This window comes from Salvelinus fontinalis, chromosome 26, assembly GCF_029448725.1.
Source record: "Salvelinus fontinalis isolate EN_2023a chromosome 26, ASM2944872v1, whole genome shotgun sequence".
Classification (NCBI taxonomy): domain Eukaryota; kingdom Metazoa; phylum Chordata; class Actinopteri; order Salmoniformes; family Salmonidae; genus Salvelinus; species Salvelinus fontinalis.
In genome coordinates this window covers 47,105,191-47,125,217 of record NC_074690.1, presented here as the reverse complement: position 1 = coordinate 47,125,217, position 20,027 = coordinate 47,105,191, and the positions used below count along the sequence as shown (strand labels likewise).

General features: G+C 42.3%; 1 protein-coding gene across 1 annotated transcript in view; it reads left to right on the top strand.

Annotated features, from left to right (window-relative positions):
• The window catches only part of LOC129824479 (unconventional myosin-IXb-like), an 81,329-nt gene extending 62,868 nt beyond the window's left edge, over nucleotides 1-18,461 (top strand). The window contains exons 33-41 of the mRNA XM_055884182.1: nucleotides 6,940-7,013; nucleotides 7,114-7,306; nucleotides 7,568-7,696; nucleotides 7,988-8,093; nucleotides 8,426-8,557; nucleotides 8,841-8,964; nucleotides 10,001-10,122; nucleotides 10,532-10,659; nucleotides 16,223-18,461. Coding sequence (XP_055740157.1) covers nucleotides 6,940-7,013; nucleotides 7,114-7,306; nucleotides 7,568-7,696; nucleotides 7,988-8,093; nucleotides 8,426-8,557; nucleotides 8,841-8,964; nucleotides 10,001-10,122; nucleotides 10,532-10,659; nucleotides 16,223-16,410 — 1,196 coding nt within the window. The 3' untranslated portion in view covers nucleotides 16,411-18,461. The remainder of the gene's footprint in view (nucleotides 1-6,939; nucleotides 7,014-7,113; nucleotides 7,307-7,567; nucleotides 7,697-7,987; nucleotides 8,094-8,425; nucleotides 8,558-8,840; nucleotides 8,965-10,000; nucleotides 10,123-10,531; nucleotides 10,660-16,222) is intronic.
• Nucleotides 18,462-20,027: the final 1,566 nt, after the last annotated feature.

Sequence of the window (20,027 nt, the reverse complement as noted above, 5' to 3'; positions counted from 1 at the left end):
TGAATTGAAGCAAGTCCCCGCATAAATGTTCCAACATCTAGTGGAAAGCCTTTCCAGAAGAGTGAACGCTGTTAAAACAGCAAAGGGGGAGACCAACTCTATAATGCCCATGATTTTGGAATGAGATGTTCAACGAGTAGGTGTCCACATACTTTTGGTCATGTCGTGTAGCTGCAAGAAGCAATGAAAGGAGTTCTGGCTTATGAGCATTCTTGAAGCATGGAAGCATTATACCTCATCATCCCTCGTGTACATGTAACAATTGAAAACACTGTGCAAGTTAAATTGATAGAGCGAAAAGTGAGTTTTGGGTTAATTGAGTATGCAAATAATTTTTTACAAAGATTATATTTTCTCTGATCTTGACATATTGCTTAGCTTTTCTTAAATGTACAAGAGATAGACATGACTAACATACATTCTGAGTTGAGTCCATCCGGTGTATATTTTGATAAATCCAAAATGGCAGAATATTCAATATGGCGGATCCGCCATAGAATTTTCCGGCATTTTGGATTTATCACAACATTGTACGTTTGATGGACTCCAAACTCAGAATGTATGTAAATCATGTCTATCTCTAGTACGTAGGAAAATGTGTTCCTTATGATTAGAAAAATGCATATACATTCTTTAGTGGCTGTATGTCGAACGGGCGTGGGGCCTTAGACTTTGAATGCTTATTACAGAATCACCTATGGGCCACTTAGCTTTTTCAAACTTAGTAAAGACTGGCATGATGAACATATATTCTGAGTTTCGAGTCAATCGGATTTTACGGTTGATGAGAAGATTTTATGAAAATTTAAGATGGCGGAAAATCCACTATGCCGGAATTCATGGGTCTTGAGGCAACTCTGTTCCTTACTATGAGAAGCACTTATTTACCAAGTTTCATGGTTGTATGTCAAACGGGGCGGTGAAGCTGAGCCTTAGAATGCTTATTACAGCGCCACCTAATTGCCACTAACTTTCATCCTTTGACATATTGCTTAGATATGTTCACAATTAGTAGAGACATGCATGATTTTTATGCATTCTGCATTTCAAATCAATCAAATGTTCGGTTCATGAGAAGATTTGAAGATATGAAAAATCCAATATGGCGGAACTTATGGGTCCTTTAGGCAAATTAGGTGGTGTGCCAAAAGCCGACAAACGTGAAGCTGAACTATCCCCTTCAAGGGAGGAGCAGATTTTTTTGTTTATGACAGTAATACATTCTTATGATGACTAACATTTGTTAGCACCTTCAATTCTTGAACATTTTCTCATAAAAAGTATATTTCAACAATGTCAGCTCAGGCAAATTTGCCAAACTGCTAAACTTGGAACCAATCAGAACTCCCGTACATACCCCTCGTGATGAAGGCAGCCAATGGCCTGCTTCTTTTCTACGATGTCAAGACAGCCTCACTTCAAAACTTGAGCTGTTAATGTCAATTTGTCTGCTAAGGAAGCTAGTGTTACATTAGCTATCTCTTGTCTTTGAGTTAAAATTGTTTTTGCATGATTGTGTCTTATTTCAAGTAACTAGCTGCAGGCTTAAGGAAACATTTAATCATATACTTTGCATAGAAACCAAATAAAAGCACATTGACAGAAAGATGTGTGTGTCATGTACTGTATGCTAGAATGGCGATTTAAAAACTACAGCTGCATATGCAAATTAGGCAACACAGCATATCCTACACATACAGTGCCTTCAGAAAGTATTTATACCCCATGACTGTATTCCAAATTCTGTTAGACTGATTTAAATAAATACAAATTTCACCCATCTACACACAATACCCCATGATGACAACTTTAGACATTTTTGCAAATTAAATACAGAAATATATAATTTACCTAAGTACTCACACCCCTGAGTCAATACTTTGTAGACGCACCTTTGGCAGCGATTACAGCTGAGTCTTTCTGGGTAAGTCTAAGCGTTTCCACTCCTGGGTTGTGCAACACATGCCCATTATTATTTTCAAAAATATTCAAGCTCTGTCAAATGGGTTGTTGATCATTACTAGACAACCATTTCCAGGTCTTGCTGCAGATTGTAAGCAGATTTAAGTCAAAACTAACTCAGCCACTCCAGTGTAGATTTGGCCTTGTGTTTTAGGTTGTTGTCTGGCTGAAAGGTGAATTAATCTCCCAGTGTCTGGTGAAAAGCAGACTGAAACAGGTTTTCCTCTAGGATTTTGTCTGTGCATAGCTCCATTCCATTTTTCTTTCATTAAAAAGAACCCTCCCCTGTCCGTAACAATTACAAGTATACCCATAACATGATGCAGCCACCACTATGCTTGAACATATGGAGAGTGGTACTCAGTAATGTGTTGTATTGGTTTTTACCCAAACATAACACAAAAAGTTAATTGCAGTATTACTTTAGTGCCTTGTTGCAAACAGGATTCATGTTTTGGAATATTTTTATTACATACAGGCTTCCTTCTTGTCACTCTGTCAATTAGGTTTGTATTGTGGAGTAACTACAATGTTGTTGATCCATCCTGGGTTCTCTTATCACAGCCATTAAACTCTGTTTTAAAGTCACCATTGGCCTCATGGTGAAATCCCTGAACGGTTTCCTTCCTCTCTGGCAACAGAGTTAGAAAGGATGCCTGTATCTTTGTAGTGAATGGTGTACTGATACACCATCCAAAGTGTAATTAATAACTTCACAATGCTCAAAGGGATATTCATTATCTACTAATAGGTGCCCTTCTTTGCGAGGTCTTTGTGGTTGAATCTGTGTTTGAAATTCACTGCTCGACTGGCAACCCTGTTACGTCCGGTAATGGATACAAAAATCTTGGGTTATACACATCATCTGGTGTACAATCTGTAGACCACTCCAACTAGGACTTTTGACAGGGATAATGTGGCATTTCTTATTTGATGACTATTAGCTTTACAATAATTGTCCTATAGATTTTTGTAGTCTAAAATTATTAATTTGAAAAATGGTAGCAAAATCTTCTTGTCCCGGAATGACATGCTAGTGATAAAGCTACTGTATCTGCTCGTGCTAGCTAGCAACATATCTACTTGTTGTAGCTAGCTAGCTACATTCCTAAGGTTGCTGCGTTCTAAGTAGGGAGTTATTTTACAGTTTTTGAATTGATGGTATTATGTTTCTAGAACTAAATAGATTCAATATTTTTTTTACCACCTTGGAGCAGGGCCCATGATGTAGTTATTTCTCTAGTAGACTGCATCACTACAGCAGAGGCTAGCTGGCCAGCCGATATGCTGTAGTAATAGTGTCCACAATCCAATGTGAGAGTCTGTATCGATAGGCTTTGGCCCAGAACTCAACATAGCAAAAAAAATGCTGATCAGACTATTGTATTGCCTGTGTCCAAGGTCCTGATTTTGAGCACAGCACACTTGGTGAAACACCCAAACTCGCAAGCAGCCGTGGGAGGGGCATATGTGGACAACTGGGAGGGCCGGTTCACATGTCTGTCAGACAGGACCTCCGGCAAGAATGAGGGGTAACTATGAAGGGAAACACCCCTCGTCTGGACCCGTTTGGCAAACATTCAGTGCTCACTGAAAAAGCATGAAGTTCACTCACCCTCTTAGTGGAGGTAATAGCCAACAGGAATGTCGTCTTCATAGATAGGTGCTTCGAAGACATCGACTCTAGGGGCTCGAGGGTGGATTAGCAAGCACCACGTCAAGGTACTGATGGAGGCCAGACCCCAGAGATTGAACCCAGAGGTCAAGCCCACAAGGTACTGATGGACCCCCAGACATCCTCTTCACCAGGAGTTTGAGCTAGTCCCCTCGGGGCGACTTTACAGGGACCAGGGCACAAAAGACATAGAGCCAAACAATCCTTTGTCCCGGCGTCAAAAAGGACCAGCTTACAGTTAACAAGTGTAGTTGATAAAGCCAATGTCTGTAGTGTACAGATGAACCATTGATTGCTCACGAATTGCATCTTTTGATGTATTTGTCCTTTGTCGATCTTTGATTATGTGGTATGTATGAAAAGAGCTGCAACCAAAATATCCCCATGGGGATAATGAAGTAATTATCTTAAGGTCCAGCTTGGCACCGAGCGAGCCATTGCTGGACACGGACGTCAAACTCCCTTCATAAGCTTAGAGAACAATGGGTGGCCACCCATGGGTCCCTCCTGCCGAAATAGCAGCTAGATACACTCTGTGGATCCTGCTCGGCCCGCATCAAGCAGTGACTGAAAACTGTAAATACGTTTGCAGATATGCCCCACCGGCTTTGATATGACGCGTTGGTGGAAGAAGCCCTGGCGGAAGAAGCCCTGGCGCTCTGCAAAGTGTTCACCACATTGTCCTGAAGGCCTAGAATGGTCCGCTAACGCCTCTAAGGCCAAGCCCAAAGCTGGAGGCGATGCGGGTCCGGAATCCAACGTGTCCCCCGAACAGTGGGAGGGGTGTATGTGGACAACTGTAATGGCCAGTTAACCTGTCTGTCAGACAGAACTCTTGACCAGACCAAGGGGATAGGATGGAGGTCAACACTCCATCTCAACTAATTCGGAAACATTTAACCAGGGCGTCAACACTAGAAGACCCTGAGACATTAGAGGTGGCATAAATATAGCGGTGGCTGGCATCGGAATTGGAGTTCATAGCCTTCCATTACTGTGTTGAGTACCTATGGACTGCCACGCAGAAGAAATATCGTCCCGCACAGAGAAGCACGAGATTATACTTCACTCAACTTTCTGGAGTTTTCCCCTTTAGTTAAAACTATCAACGTTTCTCTCAACTGTCGGAATTGTGCTTGACTCAACGCAATATTAGCCACTTTCAATGTAACATGCTGAAACAAAACGAACTATGCAAGACTTAGTATGCAAAACTAACTGCGCAAGAGATTTTCTTGTAGGCAGAGCGCATTGGAGTAGGATTCTATTACATTGATAGGAGGACTCAATCAAAGCTGCAGTAGGCCTATACATATATTACAATGGCTAAATGCAAATTGCCATATATGGACCTGTGCCATTCACTTTGAACTGGACTGTGTTTACAGCATGAGCAGTCGCAAATAGATGCGCTTGTTTTTAGATCAAAGCAAGAGCTGGAGGTTCTCCTGTGCACATTTATTCATATTATTTGCTAGTTAGTGAGTTAGCCCAGTTATAGCTCATTTCTAGTCAACAACGAGGGAGTGGTTGCTTCCTACAAGAGCACAAAATGTGTACATTTCTAGCCATCTTTGAAAAGCGAGTCAGATAAAGAGCTTTTTTTATGTCTTAAAGGGGCAGTGTTGTATTTTGAGTCTGTCTTGAATAAACTAAGTAGCCAATAGCCAGAGGGTAGCATAATTTGTCTGATTCTATGTAAAGGTATGGGAATAATAATGAATTGTATTCGTATGGTGGTTTCTTGCATCAAACAATGTCACCTTGTCTGAAGGACAATTCAAGTGGATTAACAGGTTAATGTCAAGCCCTGCATGTTTTTTTTCTCAAAAGTCTCATGGAATGTAGGCCTACATTGAACACCACACATTTCCTACTACTGTAAGTTGAATGATAAAACAGCTATTTCCATATTAAAATGTTATGGGATGCATTTTTCTCCATTGTTTTTGATGGTAGTCTACTCTGGGATACATTTATGGGAGTTGATATATGGAGTGAGCGACTCTAGTTGTTCACAGTAAATCCAGCCCACAGAATTTTCACAATGTTGAAGTTTGTGTTCAACAGACCTGAAATTTGCTCAGTGCTGGAAAAAATTACAGGTGTCATTGCCCATGGACACTCCACTTGCCTCTCAACTTAGATGTCGGCACACCACCTCAAGCTCAAACTCGACAAGACGGAACTGCTCTTCCTTCCGGGAAAGATCTGCCCGCTCAAAGACCTCTCCATCAGAGTTGACAACTTCAAAGTGTCGCGCTCCCAAAGTACAAAGAACCTTGGTGTGACCCTGGACAACACCCTTTCGTTCTATGCAAACATCAAAAGCAGTGACTAGCTCCTGCAGGTTCATGCTCTACAACATCGCTAGAGTAAGACCCTAACTCACACAGGAAGCAGCGCAGTTCCTAGTCAAGGGACTTGTCCTCTCCCATCTACTGCAACTCGCTGTTGGCTGGGCTACCCGCATGTGCTATCAAACCCCTGCAACTTATCCAAAATGCTGGAGCCCACCTGGTTTTCAACCTTCCCAAGTAACCCCGGTCCTCCACAATCTCCACTGGCTTGCAGTCAAAGCTCGCATCCACTACAAGACCATGGTGCTTACCTAGGCAACAGCATGAGGAACTGCCCCTCCCTGCCTTCAGGCTATGCTCAAACCCTACACCCCAACCCGAGCACTCCGTTCTGCCACCTCAGGTCTCTTGGCTCCCGCTCAGCCCAGTCCAAGCTCTTCTCTGTCCTGGCACCCCAATGGTGCCACCCCAATGGTGCCAGGACAACCGAGTCATTGCCCGTCTTCTGAAAAAGTATCTTAAATAATCTTCCTCCTCCTATAGTTTTGTTGTTCTACGTTAAACTGGGCAGCGGGGCTGAGCCTTGGACTTTGAATGCTTATTAGAGCGCCACCTATGGGGGAATTTGTGCTGTTTTTGGTGTCTGAGTAGCAGTTGTTGGCTTGTTGGTTCTATAGGCTTTGAATGGTATTCAATGGGCAAACATTTCTGCATCCGGCAGAAATATATTAATCCAATGTTATGATATAATCGTCAAGCCCATTGAAAAGACCAGGGACATGAATATGGAATTATGCCGTAAGAAAGTGTCACTTGCACGTGTATTGCCAAAGTATACTTTTTTTTTAACCAATTGGGCGTTGAGATATTGTGACAAAGGTGGAGGAAAAAATGGAATTCATTCAAAAACGAGCTTCGCTGCCAGCACCCCTAATTGTAACATTAGAACAGACTCCACATTTCTTACCATTGTGTTCTTGTCCCCCTTGTTCGGTCCTTTAGCGTGCAAATTAATATGTCACAAGAAATGCCTCTCCAAAATCATCAACGCTTGCTCAACACGATGCGCCAGGCTGGTAAGCAGCACTACATGGGTCAAGTGTTTTTAAAGTTTGTCAAGTAAAGTTTGTCAGGACAATTGTTTGATCCAGTGTGCATCCTATGTCTGTGTGTTAGGACGATGGGGTACCAGGCCATCTGCACTTTGGGGTAGAGGTGTGTGTTCTGACCAGTAAGACCTACCCAATCCCTATGGTGGTACAGATGATGCTGGAGCATGTGGAGATGAACGGCCTGTACACAGAGGGCATCTACCGCAAGTCTGGCTCTGCCTGCCGCGCCAGGGAACTGCACCAGCTACTGGAGACCAGTAAGACCACTACCTTAACCCTGAATGTCCTTTTTGGTTTAGTACAAAAAGGATTTGTATTATTGTATTAAATTGTATTAAACTGTTCTAATTGTTGGTCAATCAATAATGGCACTACATTCATGCACTATTGTAGTATAATGGTAGTTACAGCATTTACCATAAAGTCATGTTTCTGTTTTTCATTTATACATTCATTCGATTTATTTGTACAATTCTTACCACACACAAAAACCACAAGACAATTGTATTTTTTGTCAGACCCAGAGAGGGCAACTCTTGAGAACTACTCCATCCACACGGTGACAGGTCTGGTGAAACGCTGGCTCAGAGAGCTGCCTGAGCCCCTCCTTACCTTCAGCCTCTACAACGACTTCCTGCACGCTGTGGGTGAGTTTGTCTGGTGGGCTGTGTTCAGTAGGGCACAACGTAGCAAAAAATGAAATTGAGTTGTCATAGTTGTGTGAAGTTCAATAAGTATTTTTCCATTTGTTTTTCATTAAGAAATGCCAGAGAAATCCGTTTAAAATACTTGTGGTGATCTGGATTTAGCTCCATACACTGGATTCAATGGAATAGTCCTTTGTCCACCCTGCATGCCAATCAAGCTAAATTAGCCACCTGAAGTACTTTAGTAGTACAGTATTTCAAAGTGTTTGACACTGTTCATTTCATCTGCAGAGTTGCCAGAGCAATCTGAACAGCTGCGTGCGGTCTACCAGAAACTGGACGACCTCCCCCCTTCTAACTTCAACACGCTGGAGAGGCTGGTCTTTCACCTGGTCAGGTAGGTAGCAGCAGACAGATGGATCAGTTTTATCTACAGTATATGGGTATAATGGTCTTTCTACTTATCACTCGTTTTCACATCACTCAATAACCTGTACAGTGCATCGCCATGCATCTTGACTGACAGTAGCAATCCACCATCTTCCATACAAAGGCTTTTGTATGCTATGCTTTGGGCCTTGAGTTTTTCCTTCGGTCCCGGAGTGTTTCCTAATCACAATGGACCAGGAAAAACTTTTGGGCCCTGATTATGCCACATGACAGGTTAATCATGTTACAGTATGAGAATAGACCTGTTGCGTTAGACTGCTGGATATTTCCTTCCTCTAGAGTGGCAAAGGAGGAAGAGCACAACAGGATGTCTGCTAACTCCCTGGCCATAGTGTTTGCCCCCTGCATCCTGCGATCCCCTGACACCACAGACCCTTTCCTTAGCATGAAGGACATCTCCAAGACAACCACGTGAGACTACACTACATCACTACAGTAGTAGTAATGTTAACAAAGAGGGCTGATGTGGTTATTTTAGGGCGTTTTTTTTTTTTTCAAACACATTTTATTGTTAGTGGCATTCTAATGTGAGAAACGCCTGTAGACTCACTTTCATGTACAGCCAATGCGCTGATGTGATGTTTGCACTTGAGTTGTAGTTACATACGCATATCTCTCAAGTTAAGATGTGGTCTTTAGTAAGCATTTTGTGTGTATTTTGCTGTAAGAAGCCCTGTCCTTTCTCTCCCACCAGGTGTGTAGAGATCCTGATCTTAGAGCAGCTTAGACGGTACACTGAGAAGATGCAGGAGATCACACAGCTGGAATTCGCTGAGGCCCTGGCCGTCAACAAGCTGATGCTCAAGAGACAGAACACTGTAAGTGCATTACATTAGTACAGGACCTTTTTTATTTCTGTTATTTGTATTTACAATGTATGTAGTTATATCCTTGAGCTGTTCCGGTCTATTAATGTTCTGTATTATGTCATGTTTTGTGTGGATCCCAGTCAAAGTAGCTACTGCATTAGCAACAGCTAATAGGGATCCTGCTAATAAAATAACGAATAACTGTCGCTACCATTTCACACTGTAGACAGGACACTGGAAGAACACTTTGGTTCCACCGTAACTTTGCTTTGATATCACATTGGGTTGCAAAATTCTGAAAACGTTTTCAGGTTTCTGAGAAATCGTCCAGGAAAAACAAACGAGCTTGGGGAAAGCTGGAGTTTTGCAACCCTAGATCAATGACGTGTTTACAACATACTTTATAAACTTGATATACACTGAGTATACAAAACATTAAGGACACCTGCTCTTTCCATGACAGACTGACCAGCTGAATCCAGGTGAAAGCTATGATCCATTATCGATGTCACTTGTTAAATCCACTTCAAAATCAGTGTAGTTGAAGGGGAGGGGACAAGTTAAAGGATTTTTAAGCCTTGATACAATTGAGACATGGATTGTGCATGTGTGCCATTGACGGTTAATGGACAATACAAAAGATTTAAGTGCCTTTGAACAGGTGCCAGGCACACCGGTTTGTGTCAACAACTGCAGCCCTGCTGGATTTTTCACGCTCAACAGTTTCACGTGTGAATCAAGAATGGTCCACCACCCAAAGGACATCCAGCCAACTTGACAAATCTGTGGGAAGCATTGGAGTCAACATGGCCCAGCATCCCAGTGGAACGCTTTCGAAAACCTTGTAGAATCCATTCCCTGAAGAATTGAGGCTGTTCTGATGGCAAAGGGGGGATGGGTGCAACTCAATATTAGGGAGGTGGTCCTAATGTTTGGTATACTCTTGTGTGTAATACACTGGGAATTTCACTTTGGGAATATGGTTCCCACGTTCCCAAAAAGAGTTGTCTTGTCTGGTATATTGACTCATACTATATATCTGCAGATCTTAGAGAAACCTTCATCAGAGCTGGACGTACCTCAAATGGATGATCTTAACCGGTCGGATATAGACATGAACTCAGAGAGGACCCTCATCGAGAGGATCAAATCCATCAAACAGGAGAAGTGAGTGAAGAGACTGACTCCTAGTTCTCTGTTCTGGGGTACAAAATCTTGTTCTAGCCCAGCACTAACACATCTGACTGAACTATGCACCATATACCATACAGCTCAGCGTTTCTCAATACATTCCTGGACCATTCCTGGGTGCACAATTTTGTTAAACCCAGCACTAACTCACTTGATTCAAAAAATCACTGAGCCCTTGGTTAGTTGAATCAGGTGTGTTATAGTGCTGGACTAGAACAAAAAGATGCAGTCCCAGGAATATATTAATAGACACTGTCTTAGTGGTACAATATATAGTGTGTGTGTGTGTGTGTGTGTGTGTGTGTGTGTGTGTGTGTGTGTGTGTGTGTGTGTGTGTGTGTGTGTGTGTGTGTGTGTGTGTGTGTGTGTGTGTGTGTGTGTGCAGGGAGGAACTGGCGTGCAGCTTGCCAGAGTTGGAGCAGGAGAACTTTGACGACTCAGAGTCCAGATTGTCGTTGTCTATCAGCTCAGAGAGCCTGCTGGAGGATAGAGTGAGAAGCCTAGAGTCAGAAGGTCAGTAGAGGGGTACGGTAAGCCTTCACCATCCTCTGCCTTCATTCACTTCAACTCTTTGTTTTCAGTAACACATTCTTTTACAGCCTACACTTTATTTTACAGCCCAGGTAGTTACTTTGAAATTACTTGTGAAAATAATTGTGTTGTGATTGCACTTGCATTCTTAAACCAGGCTGTAAAACAAAGTCTTGTTTTCTACTTCTGGTGCATTGGAAGTAGCATGGTTGACTTATCCGTTTGTGTTTTACCCAACTCCTGCTAGCGAACTCCTGACTATATTAGGGGAGAGATTTTTGAAGAAACAAGTGGTGGATTCCCTTTTAAGATGCCACCTTCTACAGTAGCTAGTTGTAAAGTGGGTCTGCATGCTTTTAGTGCCGGTTTTGTGTAACCAGGAAAAGGATTTACCGTTTACAGTGGTGTTTCAGGGTGTGTGCTTGCTCAATCTACTGCATTTCTGACTGACTTTTTGTATTAGTATCACAAGCAGGCCGACTATCAGCCAGTCCCTGTTGTACAAGTGTTACGAAACCGATTAACTAGCTTGCTAATATTGTTCCACCTGCTAAGTCTAAGGGTCTGAATCAAATCAAACTTTATTTGTCACATGCGCCGAATACAACAAGTGTAGACTTTACCATGAAATGCTTACTTACAAGACCTTAACCATCATTGCAGTTCAAGAAGAAAATATTTACCAAGTAGACTAAAATAAGAAGTAATAATAAAAAGTAACGCAATAAGAATAACAAGGCTATATACAGGGGGCACCGGTACCGAGTCAGTGTGCGATTGCAAATAAATCATTTCTTAAATTGTTTTAGTGAAATCCCAATGGAACTGCACTTGCAAAAACAGTTCTCTAATTAATTTATAAAATGGACAGTCATTGTTACCGCAGACCATCTTAACGCTTTGCATGGGTCCAAATCTATCTGCAAAAACGTTATTGCCACTTGGTTTTTAGCTAATTGTACTCAACTACTAGCTTCAATAATGCTCTCAGCACAGGCTAGTTGAGGTAATCTGTACGTGTAGGTGGGGGCGAAGTGACTATAGGTAACAAACAACCAGCGAGTAGCAGCAGTGTTCAAAAGGGGGGGGGTCAATGTAAATTGTCCGGTGGCGATTTGATGAATTGTTTGGTGGTTCATTTCTTTACTATCAAATGAGGAGAGACAAACTTATCACACAAGTCAGAGTTATACTTAAACTAAATCTTTAATAGTGAGAGCTTTGCAATAGCGATGGCTGGTCGACGAATCACCATCTCTGATGATCCGTTGAGAGCGCCAACACAAAGTCTACTGAGATCTTTTATAGCAAAGAGCCGCCCCCTAGTCTACATAACAAACCACAGATGTTTTGAACGGAAGTATCCCGTAGCCAGGAGTATCCCGTAGCCAGATAGCATTCGCTATAAATTATCGTTCAGTTTGGCCCCTAAGACGAGGTTCCGATCTCGTTCCTGGTACTCATAAAACAAAAACACCAACTCGACCAATGGCATAAATTAATTGTCAACTACAGATACTCCCATCTCAAGTAAACCCCCTTCTTGACCACACTCCTGGACAAGCTCACTGAGGGGAGTGAGCCTCCAGGATAAGTGCAACATCAGAGATGACATACAATGGTTCCAGACACTACCACACACATCCCCCAATGCCAAAGGAGGGAGTGACTGGCTCAGACATTGTGGAGACAAGTAATTGGTTCCCCATTAATCACACCATCCCTTCACATGGTTTAAGAATAGGTAAAGACACATTCATATGTGAAGACAATGTCCCTCCTGTCCTCTTCCCTTTCTGATATTCTGCATAGCACCAGGGACATGTGAAAGACAAGACTGACCTCTCCCCTCTCTGGGCCCCAGGTGACTGAGCCCCAGCTGAGGGAAGAAGTGCAACTGCCAACACCAGAGTCCGAAGGGATACATTCTAATAACAAGTATATCACATAAGCATATTATGCAGATAAGACATCTTAATTATCTATGTTACACAACTAATTCTGATTCTTCCGCCACAATTGTTCAGCAGTCTTATGGCTTGGGGATAGAAGCTGTTGAGGAGACTTTTGGTCCTAGACTTGGCGCTCCGGTACCGCTTGCCATACGGTAGAAAAGAAAACAGTCTATACCTTGGGTGACTGGAGTCTCTTACAATTTTATGGGCTTTCCTCTGACACCGCCTATTATATAGGTCCTGGATGGCAGGAAGCTTGGCCCCAGTGATGTACTGGGCTGTTCCCGCTACCCTCTGTAGCGCCTTACGCTCAGATGCCGTAGTTGCCATACCAGGTGGTGATGCAACCGGTCAGGATGCTCTCGATTGTGCAGCTGTAGAACATTTTGAGGAACCGGGGACCATGCCAAATCTTTTCAGTCTCCTGAGGGGGAAAAGGTTTTGTCGTGCCCTCTTCACGACTGTCTTGGTGTGTTTGGACCATGATAGTTCATTGGTGATGTGTACACCAAGGAACTTAAACTCTCAACCCGCTCCACTCCAGCCCCGTCAATGTTAACGGGGGCCTGTTCGGCCCTCCTTTTCCTGTAGTCCACGATCTGCTCCTTCGTCGTGCTCACATTGAGGGAGAGGTTGTTGTCCTGGCACCACACTGCCAGTTCTCTGACCTCCTCCCTATAGGCCGTCTCATCGTTGTTGGTGATCAGGCCTACCACTGTTGTGTCGTCAGCAAACTTAATGATGGTGTTGGAGTTGTGTTTGGCCATACAGTTGTGGGTGAACAGGGAATACAGGAGGGGACTAAGTACACACCCCTGAGGTGCCCCAGTGTTAAGGATCAGCATGGCAGACGTGGTATTGCCTACTCTTACCACCTGGGGGTGGCCCGTCAGGAAGTCCAGGGTCCAGTTGCAGAGGGAGGTGTTTAGTCCCAGAGTCCTTAGCTTTGTGATGAGCTTTGTGTGCACTATGGTGTTGAACAGCATTCTCACATAGGTGTTCCTTTTGTCCAGGTGAGAAAGGGCAGTGTTGTGTGCGATTGAGATTGTGTCATCTGTGGATCTTTTGGGGCGGTATGTGAATTGGAGTGGTGTCCAGGAGGATGCTGTGGATGTGAGCCATGGCCATCCTTTCATAGCACTTCATGTCTACCGATTTGAGTGCCACGGGGCGGCACTAATCATTGAGACAGCTGGTGGTCTCATGAATGCTTCAGTGTTGCTTGCCTCGAAGCGAGCATAAAAGGCATTTCGCTCGTCTGGTAGGCTCGCGTCACTGGGAAGCTCAGGTCTGGGTATCCCTTTGTAGTCCGTAATAGTTTTCGAGCCCTGCCACATCCGACGAGCGTCAGAGCCGGTGTAGTTTGATTCAATCTTAATCCTATATTGACACTTTGCTTGTTTGATGGTTCGTTGGAGGGCATAGCGGGATTTCTTATAAGCGTCCGGATTAGTCTTCTGCTCCTTGAAAGCGGCAAGTCTAGCCTTTAGCTCGATGCAGATGTTGCCTGTAATCCATGGCTTCTGGTTGGGATATGTACGTACGGTCACTGTGGGGATGACGTCATCGAAGCACTTATTGATGAAGCAAATGATTGAGGTGGTGTATTCCTCAATGCCATTGGATGAATCCCGGAACATATTCCAGTCTGTGCTAGCAAAACAGTCCTGTAGTGTAACATCCGCGTCATGTGACCACTTCCGTATTGAGCGAGTCACTGGTACTTCCTGCTTTAGTTTTTGCTTGTAAGCAGGAATCAGGAGGATAGAATTATGGTCAATTTGCCAAATGGAGGGTGGGGGAGAGCTTTGTATGCATCTCTGTGTGTGGAGTAAAGGTGATCTAGGATTTTGGTAATATTTGGTAAAACTGATTTAAGTTTTCCTGCATTAAAGTCCCCGGCCACTAGGAGCGCCGCTTCTGGGTGGGCATTTTCTTCTTTGCTTATGGCCTTATAGAGTTGGTTGAGAGCGGTCTTAGTGCCAGCTTCGTTTTGTGGTGGTAAATATACTGCTACGAATAATACAGATGAGAACTCTCTTGGTAGATAATGTGGTCTACAGCTTATCATAAGGTACTCTACCTCAGGCGAGCAATGCCTCGAGACTTCTTTAATATTAGACATCGCGGTACCAGCTGTTATTGACAAAAAGATACACACCCTCACCCCTCGTCTTACCAGAGGTAGCGTCTCTGTTCTGCCGGTGCATGGAAAATCCCGCTAGCTCTATATTGTCCATATCTTCGTTCAGCCACGTCTCGGTGAAACAACATAAGATGTTACAGTTTTTAATGTCCCGTTGGTAGGATAATCTTAATTGTAGGTAATACATTTTATTTTCCAATGATTGCACTTTAGCGAGAAGAATGGAAGGCAGTGGGAGTTTACTCGTTCGCCCCCGGATTCTCAGAAGTCTGCCCGATCAGCGTCCTCTTTTCCGGCGTCTTTTCTTCATGCTAAAGGCATGGATCTGGGCCTGTTTCAGTGAAAGCAGGAAATCCTTCTCGTCTGACTCGTTAAAAGGATACGTTTCTTCCAGTCTGCGGTGAATAATTGCTTTTCTGATGTTCAGAAGTTATTTTCGGTCATAAGAGACGGTAGCAGCAACATTATGTGCACAATAAGTAAAAAAAATAAGTTGCACAAACGCAAAAGAAATTACAAAATAGCACAATTGGTTGGGAGAATGTAAAACGTCAGCCATGTTCTTCTTCTTCAAGAAGACGGCGCCAATCTTAGGCCTAGTTAACTGGTCTGTAACCAAGTGGTGAGGCCAATGACATCAGCAGGCACCATCAGACCAACTCCTTGATGCCCTATTCTTTGAAGTTTGCAATTGTTAAAAAAAAACAAAAAAAACATTTGCACAAAACATATTTATACTTAGGATTTCACTATTCAATAGGAGTTGAAGTTCAAAAATCGGCAGAGGACGGTGACAAATCAGCATATGAGGACTGTGTTGTATGTACATGTGCCAAGGTGACAGCAAACTTACCGGCATCAGCTCCGTCATTACCTTTTAGATCAGCCAGTCCAAGCAAATTATTGTTTGTTGTTCAAAAGGGTGACCCCCCCCCCCCCCCCCCCCCCAAAAAAAAAAAGATATACAAAAAGAAAACTACGAAGACGGATGCCTGAACTAAAAAGGCCAAGAGGCCTCTGGTCACAGGTAGCTAATCCACTGATTTCTCGCACATGTGGACTTATCAAGGCTTCCAGCCCCTATTCGGTTGGTGCTGCCACCTGGGAATGGAGTGTGGATGTGTGTCATGGTAATGTGTTGCCTAATTGTGTGCTAACATTAAATTACCCCCATATCATAACACTAATCTGGTCCTAGATCTGTATGCGCTTTAGCCAACTAGTCTTCTGTAGCTCAGTTGGTAGAGCATGGTGCTTGCAACCCCAGGATAGTGGGTTTTCTATTCCCGGGACTGCCTACATGTATAATATTATATTAACTCCTCTGACTATAATTGTCATGCCCAGCACAAACAGATCTGGGATCAGCTACTATTTGACTAATCCGGAGTATCTCTACCAGGCTGTCTACTATTAGACTAATCCAGACTGGTGTCTCCACCAGGCAGAGTGAACCTGTTGTGGAGGAGCCAGGGGCAGGAGTGCCCTCCTAAGCCTGCTGACCTGGCCCAAAGAACTACAGCCACAGGCCACAGAGACCAACCAGATGGACATAACCCCCAGCCCAACACCAAGGCAAGGAGCAGGAACCTCTCAGACCTGGACATCCCCTTCATAGATGAGGAGGACTAGTCTGGGTGCCAGTCTGTTTTTGTTACATATTGAATTGTCATTTCAGACAATTGCAGTCAACTTGAGAACTAGAAATACCTCTGAAATACAGGAGTAATCAGTGGAGCTGTATTGTGGCACCACAAACAAGAACCATGCACTTTCTGTACATTTTTCTACGTGTGTGTGTGTGTGTGTGTGTGTGTGTGTGTGTGTGTGTGTGTGTGTGTGTGTGTGTGTGTGTGTGTGTGTGTGTGTGTGTGTGTGTGTGTGTGTGTGTGTGTGTGTGTGTGTGTGTGTGTGTGTGTGTGTGAAATGACCAAAGCGGTTGTGGTTTTCTAATGGGGAAACATAATGGAATAACACAAGACACAGTGCAGTCTATTGTACCAATACATCATGAACCATAAAGGCTGCGTTTACACCGGCAGCCTAATTCAGATTTTTCTCCTCATTAATTGGTATTTTGCCCAAAACTGCACTGCTTGTGTAAACACAGCCCAAGTAAAGAGATGTGCCTTTGATTTTAGCCATATACATTCTCATATTATTTTAAAGCAAAGTATTTTGGATGTGTCTTGCCTGTGGACAATACTGTAACGAGGACCAAATCATTTTAATATTTTATACCAAGTGCCTTTTTTGTAATGGACTACTAATATGCCACTTAGCTTGGCTTTTTCTTTTTCTGGTACTGTGTGAAATAAGTTGTTATTTTATTGATTAATAATTAACGTAAAACTAATGCAAGATTGTATTTAGGGTTATTAGTGGGCGTATATGTTTTTTCCCTGTTTTTATGTAAAAGTGAGGGATATAAAGCCACTGTGCTTTACCAGTATTTCCACCATTATCCTACACTAGTGTTGCTGCAGGTAGAAAATCCTTGGGAAACTTCTGTAATTGAAACAAGCTGTCTCCAATCAATGTGTGTGGTTGTGCCTGTGTGTTTGGCGGGGGATCATCTGATTCAGGGGAGGCGTAGGTCTGTGAATATTAAATCGCACAAAAACTATTATTTAGCAGGGAATACTATTCTACGCCTCACTTTTGTTTAAGAAGATACTCTCCAATGGACTCGGAAGTTGTTGCTAAAAATGAGTAAATTAAGGGCAGTTAAAAGGGAGAGTCAATGAGTATGTTTACATGCTCACTAATAATTTGATATTAAACTGATAATTGCAGTAGACCGAGTATGCATTAGTCACGTAAACGCCTTATTCTGCTTATCTTAATAGCTGTGTGGTCATAATCAGAGTAAACATACGCTGATTAAAACACCTGGTTTTCTGAGCAATCTTTCCGAATTATAAGAGCCTTCATCTGAGTTACAATAACGGCATTGTAAATAAGAATTTGTTCCTAACTGACTTCCCTAGTTAAATAAATCAAAAATGTGATCTGTGCATGTGCTAGCACCAACAACGCAAGTTTGAGTTCGGAAGAACTGAAAGTATGCATCTTAGACAGGTTTTACATATAAACTTTATATGTCCAAACTCCGAATCAAATAGGATTCCCAAAAAGAAGATGGTTGCTGTAGTAGAACATTTATTTTGATTTGGCGATCGTTCTCGCAAAGCATGTAAACGCTTTAATCAAACTATTACATTAATCTGACTTACAATAATCGTATTGTTGTGTGCCTGTAACCGTACCCAATGAAACCAACCATGGAAGTATATTGTAGTGAACTTGAACCCGGGTCCAGCAACTGTCAAGCCAACACCTTAACTGTTTTTTCTAGTTGCAGCAACACTAGTGGATATTGGTGGACATAAATTGTGATGTAAAGAAAAGTTCTTTCAAGTTTCTCTCAGTTGGAGTAGGCTAGAAGGACACAGCTTTGAAGGAAGTAGTGGTCGTCCCGCCTCGCTGCCTCCTAATAGATTGATTGACTACCTGCCTGCTCAGAACGTCTTTTTGTACAGTACTTTACCAAGTATCACAAATTCATCCATTTTAGCATGTCTGTGTATTATGAATGGGGTAATTCAGAATTATATACATTTTGTTTGCAATCCTTATTGTGTTTTGTATTTCAACGAAATAAACAGACATTTCAGTGTTGGGGTTGATTTTGCCTACGTGGACCTTCAAGCACACAGACTTATGTGTGTATGATCTCTACACTGGGCGATGTGTGATTATGTAGAACCAGTAATAAACAACAAGTACTGTGTCCAATTTCACTCTCACTATGAAAAGCACAGGTGAGTTAATCATATTAATATGATCATTTGTTCTTTTATTGGAAAAACAATGTGATATTCCTCTAATTCTGATCTTTTGACCAATTATTGGCAAAAAAAACTATTGGTGGTGAAAAGACCAGAATTGGGCTGGCTCTGTAAACGCAGACTATGATATTTAGATGAAGGTTTTCCCTTACATATTATTTGATGGACAAGTCTCTGCTATTTTTTTCTATGCTAAAAAATTATGAAAAAATTACTATTGTTCATTAACCAATTAATGAACAATAGTCTCAGAGCATGTGTTTACTGTACTGCTCATAGTAAGGTGTGAGGGGGGGTCAGAGAGGTTGGGTTAACTGCGGAAGACACATTTCAGTTGAAGGCATTCAGTTGTACAACTGACGAGGTATTTGTTTTATCGTAAGACCCAAGGCATCCTGATCGCACTTCTGGGTCACGGATTTTTGGGGAATTGTCCGCGTTCTCCGGAATCCTTGGCTCCTCCCTACTAAATTTACACGGTTATTTTTCTATTTAGTTATTAATACTTATTTCCAAGTGAAAAAGGTCTTAGGAACGTGTATATGTAAAACATTTTTTATTCAATTTTTTCCTGATCAGTTTTCATATGCACTTAAAATAGTACGTAACCTTTTTATTTAAATTATTATTTTGTATTTTATTTCTCAGAGTAGTTCCTGATTACACTAAAGAGGGTTTTTAGTCTCTCTTACTACTGAGAACCCTTGGTTTGGTCTTGAACATAATTTTCTGATGAGTTGAATTTCAAAAGCCGGATAACAACTAACTCAGAGTTTATGGTATCAGCTATTTTCACTTTAAGTTGACTTAAATGGCGCAGATCTCGGTTCCTTATCGCTTACGTTCACTGCTCCTACGTTTTTGACTCATCCTACAGTTTATACTTTTATATAATCTTTTTTGGTTTGTCTTTGTCTATAGTTTCTCCTAATGCTAGGATGTTACGAAACAACGCGAAAGGCCTTATTTTTATTTGCTAAATAAAAACATATTTTTGCTTTTTTCGAGAGTCTCACTCAATTTCTGCTGATGCCAACTTCTGGAGGTCACAGTGGAGCAACAATATTTGGCTTTCCCGTGGATCTGAACGCTCCGCTGGTGTCACTACAATGAAAAATACCTTTGGTGTTAAAATTCTACACTCGGAATGTGACCCCTTTGGTCACTTTATTTGTCTTGTGATCAGTTACAATGACATTACGCTCATTACTGTACACTTCTACGGGTACAACACCAAAAATGAAAAGGATGAGTTGCTTGAATATGTAGGGAAACATATACTTAATTGGTTATCTAAATTTCCCATTTTGTTATTATTCATAGGAGGGGACTTTAACATTAATTTAACAAAAATCTAATTGCAAGAACTGGGAGCTCTTACCTTAGAAAACATGGTAG